We start from the raw sequence: 13,640 nt of genomic DNA, 5'->3' as shown, positions 1-13,640 counted from the left end.
AAAAACCAACCAGACCCGGGAACCCCCCCCCCCCCCCCGGTAAGGACGTGCAACGTTTTCTCAGCTTAGCCAACTATTATCATCAATTCATCCCGGCTTTCGCGTCCATCGCTGCACCTCTAATTTGGTTCCTGCGGCCTAGAGAACCTTTTCAGTGGACACCCAAGGCGGAACAAGCCTTTGCCACTCTGAAAACGCAGTTCAATCCGAGACCAGTGTTTTGTTACCCTGATCCACAGCTACCTTTCAACATGGAAACCTATGCCTCTGACATTGCCTTCAGCACTGTATCAGTCACAACACAACAGGCCAACTGGTGCTCTATAGCCTTGTGCTTTCTACTCTCGTCAACAAACTCCCGTGGGAAAAAATTATACTATTCGGGAGAGGGAGCTATTAGCAATAAAAGCTGGTTTTGAGGTTTGGTGGCACCACCTCAAAGGGGTGTGGCACCCATTCCAGGTCCTCACTGACCATCGAAATCTCAAACACCTTCAAACAGCTCATCACCTTAACCAAAGACAAATCTGATGGTCGATATTTTTCTCTCGATTTGATTTTCAAATCTCGTATGTAACACACTCCCAAAACCAGTGGGCAGACGCCCTTTCCCAGAAGACTGAATAGACTCCCTTGCCTGGGATAGAAAAGCCTCTTGCTACAGTGTAACCTCTGACAGTTTTCGCAGCCAGTCTGGATTCTTCGATCGTACCCAGACCTAATAGGCACTGGACCCCTGGGCTCAGTAACACCTTCTAGATCCCCAACAACCCACCCATTCAACATCAGGCAACTTCATTGCGAAAGACAGTCTACTGCGCCACCAGGGGTGAGTTTATGTACCACCCGGACCTCTACGCACAGAAGTCTTACAACTCACAATTCCCGACCAGGAGGACATTTTGGCAGACACAAAACCAGCCACTTGCTGACACAGAACTTTGGTGGCCCCGAGTATACTCAGACATTGCCCAGAACCATGGAAAATCATCTCTATGGATTTCGTACTGGACCTCTCCCCACCCAAAGGCCATATATGTATACTAGTTATCGTTGATCTGTTCTCAAAAATGGCACATTTTGCCCAATGGTCTAGAATTCCCACTCCTCAGTAAACAGCTCAACTATATATCCAACACATATTCAGACTGCACAGAATTCTGGAACACCTAATCATTGATCAGGGAACCTAACTCACATCCTGGTTTTGGAGGGCATTGCATTTCCTCCTCGGCACCTGGATCCATATGTCCTCGGTCTATCACCCACAATCAGACAGGCAAACTGAATGCACTAACGCAAGCTACAACCCACACCTCCACCACCAGTACTCATTGATAGCCAGGAGTATGAAGTGTAACAAATCTTGGACTCCCGGTATCGCTGGGGTCAATTACAGTATCTGGTTGACTTGGTTGTGTACGGCCCTGAAGACCACTCCTGGGGACCTGCCAGCAATCTCCACTCCCCAGAACTGGTACAACAGTTTTATGATGCTTACCCTCAGAAACTGGTCCTCTAGATGAGGAGGGCCCATGGGGGGGATGGTGTTGTGGGTCAGTCAGGAGAGGAGGACTCCTCAGGAGGAGAGGACTCTTCATGAGGAAAGGAGTCCTGTGTAGCCAACCTCTGAAGCAGCAGAAGCCAGCAAGCAAGAAAATGAACTGCAGGCTTGTCAGAGTTCACAGCTGACCGCTGATGCAGAGCAACCAGCACCTTCGAGTGGATTCCAACAAAGAGAACCCAGCTGGTCATTAGCTGCCCTCCAGTTTCACCCACAACCTTTGAACGCCGGAGACAAAGGCCTAGAATGGAGCTCCAGAAGAGAAGATGAAGCGCACATCTCCTGGCCCGATGCCAGCTGTTTGCTGATGAGGAGTAGCTGCAGGGTTAATCCCAAGCAGTGGACTACATGTAAGACCTTGCAGCAGATGCCTCCAGAAGCCGGTCAGGGGAGACTGCTCAAGGTGGAAGCAGCAAGTCACCACCCGGTGGACTCTATGACCACAGCTTCTGATTTTGCTCCCAACTCTGCTCCACCCCAGTGACTTTCGGATCGGCTTTGGACTTGGATATCAGACCTGCTTGCTCTTGTATATGACCTTGGACTGCTAGACTTTGCTTTTTGGACCATGCTCTGAGCTGGACTCTGGTCTCTGGTTAACTGACCTTGAATCTCAACTCTGATTTTGGACTCTGACTCTTACAGTTTGCTTCCACCCCAAATCCCCACAGAGTGGAAGGGGCTGCCACCACCATGTCTGCACTGCAAGACCAGGTGCAACAACTCACTCAGGTGTTGGCAGTCATGCAGCAGCAGCTGCAGCAGCAACAACTGGCATCTCCCATGGCACCTCCAAAATGCCCTATCAATCCTCCGGAAAAGTTTGAAGGTAACGTGGAGGATTTCATAGCATTCCTGGCACAGTGCCAACTGTATATATTGAGTTATGGGCTCGAGACTTTCCTTCTGACAGAATAAAGGTATGCTTCCTGATTAGTTTTTTAATAAAAGTTCAAGTGGCCAAGTGGGCAATGCCCTTGCTGCTCGCTCAATCACCTCTGCTAGATAACTTCTTACTTTCTGGACCACGCTCTAAACTCTGCTCTCTGGTAACTGACCTTCTGCACAGAAACGCGACTCTGACTTACTCAACTTGCACCTAGACTCTGACACCCTGTGATCCTCGCCTTCCTGGCCTCCTGGGGTCACCTTTTTTGGCCTGGCCTCATCTGCTGGCCTCCCTCTGACTGCCCCAATGGTCAGTTTCCCCATCACAAACCTCATGAACCTCCAGGAAAAACATGGCGGTTTGTGGGAGACACGATCACATGAACTGAGGCTCACGAACCGGGCTAAGTTCTTCACAAAATTAGGTTCGTGCCCATCTCTAATCAGGACACACTACAAAATGGAGTTAATACTGCTTAGATTTTCTAGAATACATTCAGGGTGACTCATGTTTAAGACTTCTGGTAAACGTGGTATTCTTTTTTTATTTTTCATTGGATCACTGTGCGTATCTGGTGGTGAGCCATCACAAGTGTTTTGTATGGATAGGTGTAAATATCTTTTAAACAGATAAATAACCAGTTCCCACCAGTTGGAAATAATGGAAATTTGCATAGTCATGGACTGGTTTAGGAAATCCTCTCTCATACCCATAACGGAGCTGCACAGAATTCTGCATTATGGAGCTTTTCACACAATTGACTAGCTCAGTAAAAAGATTCAGGTGGGTAGCCTTGTTAGTCTGAAGCAGCAGAACAAAGGGAGTCAAATGGCACCTTTAAGACTAACAAAGTTTCATTCAAGGTGTAAGCTTTCGTGTGCAAGTGCCCTTCTTCAGATACAGTGAAACAGAATTTCTTCAACCACTACATACAGGAAGAAGGGGGGTGAGGGTTAGCTGCCAGGAAGGGCAACAAAGTCTGAGTCCAGTGGCACCTTTAAAACCAACAATGTTTTTATTCAAGGTATAAGCTTTTGTGTGCAAGCACATGTACAAGTTGCCTTCCTGGCAACTGACCCCCCCCCCCCAATACCTTCTCTCTTCCTATATGCAATGGTTGAGGAAGTTCTGTTTCACTGTATCTCGAAAAGTGTGCTTGCACACAAAAGCTTATACCTTGAAAAAAACTTTGTTGGTCTTAAAGGTGCCACTGGACTCAAACTTCACATGCATAAACAGTTCCAATATTTAAACAGAATTGTGTTCTAAACCCTGTTGTGTGTGTTTCTGTGGTGTAAAGTAATGCTTTACAAAAACAGGCAGAGAAATTTGCACTAGTGCAAGACAACTAACTACTAAAAATAGTCAGTAAGCTTTCACTAGTCAGCAATACTTGTGAGCATGCAAAAAAAATTACACTAGCCCTAACGAGACAGTGAACAGCCTGCACATTGATCTGCAACTATACCTTTTTAATAAACAATGGTGCTTCAAGGGCAAGTACAGGAAAAGATGTAAAATAAAAACATATCTTTTTTGTTACAGTGCAGACAAGTGTTTACTTACCTAGCTGTTTCTTTGGCTCAAGGAAAGGCCTATGTACAAAGCAAAGAATTCTATTACTTGGAAATACAGCAACTCAAAAGGTCATACTATTACTTAGTACACATAGTATTTGTGAAAGCTGAAAGAATTCCATATACGTTCAATAATCATTACAACAGCCCTGTAAGCTGAGGCTGTTGTATCCCCATTTTGCAGAGGCAGGGCTGATCACCAGCAAGCTTACAGTCCTGCCGAGATTTGAATCACAGTCTTGGTCACTACAACACACTGCATGCCAACTTGTTCCAAACAATAATGATTAATTTGAATTAAGAGAGCTTAAAACAGAGAAATCTCTAGGTAACGCTATTTAAGTTAACAAACTGAGCCACAGAAAATTGGGGGGGGGGGGGAATCACCTTTTGATGACAAATGAGATCCCAGATTTGTTTTCCAGAATCCATTTCAACGTTGTGGCATCATAACTGGCAGGATGCTTAAATGCAAGTCCTTCTGGGAGGCCATGCACCATCAGAGCGGATGGGTCCCTCTGAATTTTATCATACGGCACAGGAACTACCGTTGATTTTCCTAAAGCTTTACCTGAAACAGCAGCAAAACAAACACCTTATGAATAAGACAACAGCAGGAAGAAGTAGGCTTGCGCCCTCCTTCCTCTCCTCTTACATAGGACTGCACGAAATAGCAAGTTCAGTCTGCCTTAATGTCCAAATCGGTAACTACAGTTTATGCTCACCATTCAAACCTGAACTTGAAACCACAGATTAAAGTAAGTTTTCCATTCTGGTCTGGAGGGCAAGCACAAAACAGTTCCACAGTTCAGATGTCACAGCAAACAATGGTTTACACTAAAAGCAATCTGAAAGTAAAACCACACATGGCCACAGTCTGCATCCAATCAGAATTGAAAACTCACTCCAAACCACTGCTTGGAAGGTTGTCTACACTGAGCCACCCAATTTGAAGAAGCACCAGTGTATCCTGTATCCTGGCAGTGTATCCTGTCTTTGATGCAAACACTCACATTCTTCCTTCACAATCAAACGACTCTCCTCTCCCAAAGTTGTGTTAACCCATTGTTTCCTACCTCCCAGACGGCAAAACCAAGATATGTGCTAAGGCAGCACAGGGTTCAGCAGTTTGAAGTGTTCTCTCTCTTTAGTTATTGGGTATATTTACTCTTTTGCTCATAAATAACTAAGGCAGAAAGGCTAGACATTTACTTTAGGTCAGGGAATCAAGGACTTTCCCCAAGCTCCTTTTCAGCTCACTCTCTCCAAGAGGCAGAAAGCTACAATACCACCTACAAAGTGTTTCCACAGACTCAGCCAAGAAGAGATGCTCTTATCTTTGTGTTTATCGTTATCCTGCTTCTCAGATAAAAACTGACTTCCGAAGCAGCTCGCAGAAATCACAAAGATGGTTTTAATTAAGTACAGTGAAAGCTTTGTTACTGACCACCTGATTCTCCAGAATGCTCAGTTAACCAGCATCACCCAGAAGGCAAGCTCCTCCCCCTAAATCATCATACCCCTACATTTTCAAGACACCTGCGCGCACACACCCCACCTCCACTTCTCCCTGGATATTGCTGGGCTTCTAACAGTCAGCGCTGTCAGATGACTGTAAGGATCAGGACTTATAGATTTCGAGGCTTCCATTAAGTGCCATCAAGCTGTAAGTTTTTACAGGTTAGTTGCAGCCTGTTTGGGCTGAACATTAATTAAAAACACCTGGCGGCCTTGACCAGCTGGCAGAAGACACCTTTATCTGGTTGCTAGCTAGCAACGGATTAACCAGCTATGCCCTGATTGGCTGCGGGGGGCCATGGAGGCTGATGAAAGGGAGATGCTGGACAGTCCCTCAAGGGGGCTAACTGGTAGGACGAAGGCAATATCAGGGAAGACCCAGGTCAAGGCCTGGGAGACTTCAAGCAGAATACTAAGGACTGTTCCAGTCAGAATGGACTTTCTTTCATAAGCCTTCCGGGGAGACAGTCAAGTTGTAAGTTTGCTCCCACAGAAGGAAGTCTGCAAGTGTTTAATGATTTAGAGACTTGCCCTCTGCCCGGCACAAGTGGTGGTGGGGGGGTTTGTCTGATTTTTTTTTGCTGTCTTGAGAGTGATTCCTGCTTAGCAAACACTCTTGTTGTCTGTATGCTTGAATAAATGCAGGAGCGTTTTTAATTTGCTGTGTCAAGAGTACTTGCTGAATTTACGCCCTCAAAGGGAACCCAGATGCTAAAAAGCCTCTACAGTGACCAGGACTTGGTGAGACCCCCCAAGGTGCCCCCAGCGCCTGAGAATGGGAGAGGGGTTGTCTTTGGTCCAGACACCGACATCATCCTCAGGTCCTTCCTTCATCCTTATTTATTTATTTATTTAATTCGTATCCCGCCCTCCCTGCCAAGGCAGGCTCATGGTGGCTTACAGAATATATATAAATACATTAAAACAGCAAGATACGTTCAAACAATAATATCAGTTAAAACCACAACATATACAAACATAGGTGCCAGCAACTGAAGTACTAAGAAGTGATAAGAAGTACTAATAAGCTTGCAGCCTGCTCCCGGGCAGCTAGTCCGTTCATATGCCTGCTCCGTAGAATGGCTCTGAGGCTCAGGTGAAATGTCCTCCTCGCCAGGCATGAGGCCTGTCACTATTTATTTATTTACTTCAATTATAGCCCATCTTGCTCATTGAGCTACGAAGTGGGTTACATGGTGGCATTATCACATTCCCAATGGGGTAGGGTCTGGTCACTACACATTCTCCTGGGTGGGGGAGACGGTCAGAGCAACATCAAGCGACTGCCGTCAAAAGGGCGCACGATGACGTCGAGCACGGGCACAGCGGAGCCGGAAAGGACATTGCTGAGGCCGGAGGAAGGCGTGAGTCGCGCCCCCCAAAGCCAACCCGCCCGAGCGCCAGAATGAATGTCCCTCCGGAGACTGCCGCAGAAAAAGACCTGAAGAGCCGAGCCAAGAAGAACACCAACCACCACTGGGTGCCGGTAGGTAGTCCCACCCCCGTACAGAAAATGTGGCCCTAGTTAGGGAATAATGTGATTAGCACCTGCCTGTAAGCCGCTCAGAGACCCCTTGAAAAAGGGGTTCGAGCGGGATATAAAGTTGAAAGTTAAATAAAAATAAATAAATTTAAAAAATAAGCTCAAGCATCTGGTACGTTTGATTAACCACCCACCCACATTCCCTATGGCAGCTGATTAAAAATCTTTTGTTGTACGTCTTGGAGAGAGGTGGGGGGGAGGGGTCACCACTGAGCTGTATTTGGGCACCACGGAGGGGGTGCCCGGTTGCCTCCTACCTTCCTCCCGATAGCCTCATTGAAGGATGTTGGAAGCTACAGGGATGAAAAATACCCTCCGTTAGAACTGGACCCGGCCTGCTGCTCTCTGCCCTCCCTTTGATGATCCCATGGATGACAGCTGCAGGCTGGAAGTGAAGGAGGCTGCCGCTGTCTTCCCCAAATGAAAAGCCAAATAGGTCGACTAGGAAACCCAGGATTAGAGGGGCAGCATGATGTTACTGTAAACTGCGACATCTTTCCAGACATTCTTCTCAATCTTCCTCATAGTCCATAAACCAAATCATCATTCCAAATGGCAGCTGGCGAGTTTCTCGGCTAAATGCCAGCCCCAATGGCCTAAAATAATAATGTGTATCTACCATAACAGATGCAGAAGTAGTCCTCCACAGATTTCCTGAGGGCTTCGATTTCCACAATATCTACTGTCATCCTGTTATCAAGTGAGGTCAATTTTATTTTTTGAAGTTCAGCAGCCTTTGCCTCTTCGTTAACACCTACAAGGCAGAACACGGAATACAGTGTCAAAGCCTAACTCTTTCCATTCAAATAGCTTTCCCTCTGCTTATTTATTAAGGCATTTCTGTGCCACTCTTCTCCCCAAACGGATGCAATATAATTCAAACAACCAAGATAAAACACTGGAAACAACAGATCTTGGTGGATGTCCTATGTTTAGAGCCCCAGATTCTGTCAAATATCACTTGCAACCCATGTCCTATTTATCACAGCTTGATACTCACAAGTTTAGGAAAACCTCCACATTAGCCAGATGTGAGGCTTTCCCCTCTGCGATGCTTGAGGGCAGATTCAAAAGGATCCCTACTGAATACAGACTCAGCAAGTAAACTGAACACACATTTAAATGTTAGTCTGAATGCCAGCAAGTGAAATCCTCCATTATACCCTATGGGGACAGTCCCCATCAGTTCCCTCTAAGCTGAGTTAGTGTGAGCTAGCTCACAGTTTTTTAGCCTTTTTGTCTTCACTCAGGAAGGATGGGTCCAAAGCAAACTAATTTATGCAGTAACCAAATCGCTTGCTCACAACTTTAATGCCAGTAGCTCACAAAGTAGAATTTTTGCTCACAAGACTCCACAGCTTAGAGAGAGCATCCCCATAGGGTATAAATGGAGCTGAATAAATTTGGGTTTCCCTAATATTTTACCTGAATATCAACACAATACCGATACTGGTATTCAGGAATATTCAGGAACACCAGTGTTTCTTTTTTTCTTTTTTCTTTTTTTTTGGGGGGGGGGTGTCCAATAGACTCAAACTGGAAAAAACCAATATTTTTCTTTGCACACCCCTAGACAAAAGCCATGGGAGACTGGGGCTGTAATAAGGAAGGAGTATTAGATAAGCCTGATGGGATCCAACCCAATGTCATGAGGCTCACGGAGTGACCTTCAGCCAGTCACACAGTCTCAGCCCAAACTACCTCACAGGTTTGTTGAGTGAATAAAATGGGTAAGAGAAGAATGGTGTATACAGCCATGAGATCTGTGGAGGGAGGGTTTGATAAAAATCACTCCAAATAAAGAAATTATACAAAGATAACAGCAATGGAAGCACACTGTTGTCCTTTGAGAGTGCCCTAGGAAACAGATACCGTAATTTGATGGCACCCATTTGCAGAAGCAGTTGCAAAGTAGACACACTAGAACTGTGTCAGCCCAGAAATTCCCAATGTAGTAACAGGAAGCTTCTCTTAGCTTTAAGCCAGAGTCTTAGCTGCGATGGCTGCCTTACTTACAAACTCAATCAAACAGGAAAAGGGAAGCAGTACAGAGATGTGGGCCAACTGTATGCTTTTCTCAAGCGCAACCACCAGCATCTTTTGATGCAACCATCAGTTTCCTTGTATAGAATATGACTGTGCTGTAGCCATAACTAAGGCCACATGCTTGTTCTGTGGAGTCACTTGCTGCTGCAACTAAAAGCCTGTGCCTCAAGGCCCTAAGGGAGCATCCAAAATTAGAAACTCTGTAAAAAGTAGGAAACATTCCTTCCTCTTCTGACTCTCAGAAGCACCTTAGTGAAGAGGCATCAGAGTGAAGGGAGCAAAAAACTGGACACTGGGGATTCATTTGTCTCCTGAAGCAAATCTGGGACACATACAAATTATGAAGGGGAGGGAGAGGTGGCGGCTGGTGGGGGGCCTACCAATTCTGCAACTGTCCTCCCACTTTGAGGAACCGCATGTTAGTCTATTTTCTCACACATGTGGAACACATCTTATTATATTGTCCATTTTATAAGGACATTCATTCCACACATCTCACCCCTATTCTATCCAAGTTCCCAGGAAGATCTGGAAAATTCTACACATCTCTCCCCTGTAGACCACTCCAATGAGATCACCTCTAAAGTGGACAAATTCCGTGCTGAGACTTTGTCCAGAAGAAAATATACATTCCAAACTTTTAAAATAAATAAATTAATTACAGCACAACGAGGCCACGAATTTTATTCTCTGCATATCAATTTTACATTTGTATGTAAACTGTGCCGTTAAACTATAATTGACTGATCTCTTGATTGTAATAAATGTTGGTGATGACATTTGGCTACAAACCTTGCCCCTTATGCTGCCAACTGAGAAAAAGTGGTTGCCAAATCAGACCCGCCCCCCCCCCAACCTGATCTACACATTGACAGTACAACCAGGCACAAAAGGAACATCCCATCACAATGTATTTTAGATGTAAGAGGCAACAAACAGCGATAGACATTTGTAAAAAATGCAGTGGTTCAGACTTACAGTACTTCACAAAATCCTTCTGAAAATCTTTCCTTGTATTGACAAAGGCTCTTCCTCTCTCAGTTCCCACTACAAACACATCTGTTTCATAGACGGCAATACAGGCAACTTCTGCCTTAGACTTGGCAAGCTCCTTGCACTGCAGTGAAGAAAAACAGAGCTGTTCAGGTAGTGAGAAATACTGTTAAGGGCAATTTTCTTTTTTCTTTTTTAAAGTACCCGAGGGTACACATTTATTGTTTTCTTATATTCCTAAACACAGACATAAACAACTACAACAAACAACATCTAACCAAGAGACTAATTACAATTTGTTACTATACCTAATCCATCGCTTCATTATTCTCTAATATTTGTTAATATTCTCTAATTCCACTATTATATATTACTACATACTCAAATATTATTGTTAAGGGCAATTATCCATGAAGAAAAGCACGTTGTACTTTACTGAACCTCCCACATGCACAACTTTCATCTCCAACAACGGATTGCAAAGGTATCAAATAGAGCAGTGAAACTCACTTGGTAGCTTGTGGAGAGCCACATTCACACTTACCATCAACCAAAAGGGTGACACATATTGTGTGCCCTGTGCTCCACCCCAACTTATAGACACATACGATAATGTCAGATACAGATATTAATATTAAATATGTAGCAAAATCCTTTTAGATTACCAGACTAACTCAGAGTACACAGGGCTGTCTCTCCCCATCACTGTAGAACTTAAGCCAGCCCTTGCATATCTAGAGTGAGGGAAAGGGTGTCCCTCCACAGCTTTCCCACTCTCTCTTCCGCATGGGGCACAGTAGCTCAGGTGAGCAAATGAGACTGCCAAGGAACCTGGACAAGAATAAGATGCTGTGGAGGTAGGGGAGCAAAATTACCCCCATCACTGTGGCCAACTTTTGCCATAGTTGCAGCTTTGTTCTCTTTCTTCTGTAGCCAGGTTGTTCTATCCTGACCAGGGATGGGCACGAACTGGGAAAATGGAGGTTCATAGAACATAAGAACATAAGAGACGCCAATGTTGGATCAGGCCAAAGGCCCATCCAGTCCAACACTCTGTGTCACACAGTGGCCAGAAATACCAGTGCCATCAGGAGGTCCAGCAGTGGGGCCAGGACATTAGAAGCCCTCCCACTGTTGACCCCCCCCCAAGCACCAAGAAGACAGAGCATCACTTGCCCCAGAGCCCCTAGCTATACCTTGTGGCTAATAGCCACTGATGGACCTCTGCTCCATATGCTTATCTAATTCCCTTTTGAAGCCGTCCATGCTTGTAGCACCCACCACTTCCTGTGGCAGTGAATTCCATGTGTTAATCACTCTTTGGGTGAAGAAGTACTTCCTTTTATCCGTTCTAACCCGACCGCTCTGCAGTTTCATGGAGTGCCCACGAGTTCTTGTATTGTGAGAAAGGGAGAAAAGTACCTCTTTCTTTACCTGCTCTTTCCCATGCATAATCTTATAAACCTCGATCATGTCACCCCTCAGTCGTCTTTTCTCCAAGCTAAAGAGCCCTAAGCGCTTTAACCTTTCCTCATAGGGAAAGTGTTCCAACCCTTTTATCATTCGAGTTGCCCTTTTCTGCACTTTTTCCAAAGCTATAATATCCTTTTTAAGGTGTGGTGCCCAGAACTGCACACAGTATTCCAAATGAGGTCTTACCATTGATTTATATAGGGGCATTATTATATTGGCTGATCTGTTTTCAATACCCTTCCTAATAATCCCCAGCATAGCATTGGCCTTCTTTATTGCAGTCACACACTGTCTCGACATTTTCAGTGAGTTATCCACTACAACTCCAAGATCTCTCTCTTGCTCAGTCTCTGCCAGTTCAGACCCCATCAATGTGTATTTATATTTAGGATTTTTGGCTCCAATGTGCATCACCTTGCACTTGGCCACATTGAACCCCATTTGCCATGTTGACGCCCACTCGCCCATCCTTGACAGATCCCCTTGGAGTGCCTCACAATCCTTGACAGATCCCCTTGGAGTGCCTCACAATCCTCACTGGTTTTCACCACCTTGAACAACTTTGTATCATCCGCAAATTTAGCCACTTCACTGCTTACTCCCATCTCCAAATCATTAATGAACAAGTTAAAAAGCAGTGGACCAAGTACTGATCCCTGCGGTACCCCACTGCTTACCACCCTCCACTGAGAAAATTGCCCACCTACACTCACTCTCTGTTTTCTATGAACTAGCCAGTTTTTGATCCATAAAAGGACTTGTCCTTCTATCCCATGATTTTTGAGCTTACTTAGGAGCCTTTGATGAGGAACTAGAGCCAGAAGCTAGTTCATGGGGTATCACAAACCACGAGCCTCCACAAACCTTCCCATTTAATGAACCAGCTCACGGTTTGTGAGGCTCATGGTGTGGTACAGCGGCCCCCCATGGGCTAGAGATGCCAAACTTGCAGCAAGTCTACAGATGACTCTCCTCTACCTGCCTCCACGTTTGGTGAGGATTGGATTTGGGGGGGGGGGGGCACTGTAACTCCAGGTATCCCCAGGAAAGTGGCCTCTGGGGAAATCACAACTGCAGGTTCAGTGTGTTAAACATCCCCGCTGAAACCTAGAGGGGCATTAGACTCGCAGCAGACCTCCCCTGGGATGCCCCTCTACCTGCCCTCCAAGTTGTGCACAGATTGGCTTGGGGGGGGGGTAGATCCCAGGGTCCAATGTGCAAAAGGGGGGGAGTGTGTCGAACATCTGTCCTGCAAGCTAGAGGCTTAGAACAGAATGGGAGCTCTCTGTTTGGCAGCCAGAGCTGCCTATCAAGCTTTGGAGGGCCACTACTGGTGTTTCCAGGGCTGCAGAAGAGCTGCAGAAGCCAGCCCACCCCCCGGTTGCCTGTACAATTGATTCATCGGCACCAGCATATTTGGCCCACGAAGTTCACAAACCTCTGTGGAAAACAGTGTCATGGGCTGGGCTGAGAGTCAGGAGTCATGTCTGGTCCGAGGTCATTGCCAGGGAAGTCAGAGTGAGGGCCGAATCACAAGTCCCAAAGAGGGGTCAGGAAGCCAGGAATCTGAGCGAGAGTGGGGGTTCGCGAGCAGAAGCTGAAGGTGGATGTGAGGTCCGCATGGAGACGACTTGCTGCTTCCATGGAGAGTCCAATCTCGAGTGGGAGCTATATAGGCCTCTGGCCGTGCCTCCCTTGGCAGCGGCGCTGCTCCTGCTAGTACTCAGGACTCAGCACTGCCAGCGTGCGTCTCGGTGGCAGGTGGCTAAGTCCCTGCAGAGCCGCTCCCTCAGCTGAACCACCCATGGAGATGTGTCAGGTGGGCTCCCCAGTTGCACCTGTACCTCATCGGCTGCTGCAGAACCAGGTGCAGGGTTTACAGGCTTGGGCACTGGCAGCAGCAAGATGTCAACTCCCAAGGAGTCAGAGGGGCAAGCTTCTGGCTCTAGCAATGCCACCGCCTCTGGTTGTGCTGCCAACTCAGACGGGAGCCTGGCACAGTCATCATCGCCCATGACACTAGTCCCCCCCCCCCCC

At 46.2% G+C, this 13,640-nt stretch overlaps 1 protein-coding gene across 1 annotated transcript in view; it reads right to left on the bottom strand.

Moving 5' to 3' along the window:
* The window catches only part of GTF2I (general transcription factor IIi), a gene marked incomplete at its 3' end in the record, with an annotated part of 79,004 nt that overhangs the window by 51,505 nt on the left and 13,859 nt on the right, over positions 1 to 13,640 (bottom strand). The window contains 4 exon segments of the mRNA XM_015428060.1: positions 4,020 to 4,048; positions 4,418 to 4,601; positions 7,711 to 7,845; positions 10,116 to 10,254. Of these exon segments, the coding sequence (XP_015283546.1) occupies positions 4,020 to 4,048; positions 4,418 to 4,601; positions 7,711 to 7,845; positions 10,116 to 10,254 (487 nt within the window).

This window comes from Gekko japonicus, unplaced genomic scaffold (assembly GCF_001447785.1).
Source record: "Gekko japonicus isolate JY-2015 unplaced genomic scaffold, Gekko_japonicus_V1.1 scaffold677, whole genome shotgun sequence".
In the NCBI taxonomy this organism is placed as follows: Eukaryota; Metazoa; Chordata; class Lepidosauria; order Squamata; family Gekkonidae; genus Gekko; species Gekko japonicus.
This window is presented reverse-complemented; position numbering and strand designations above follow the sequence as displayed.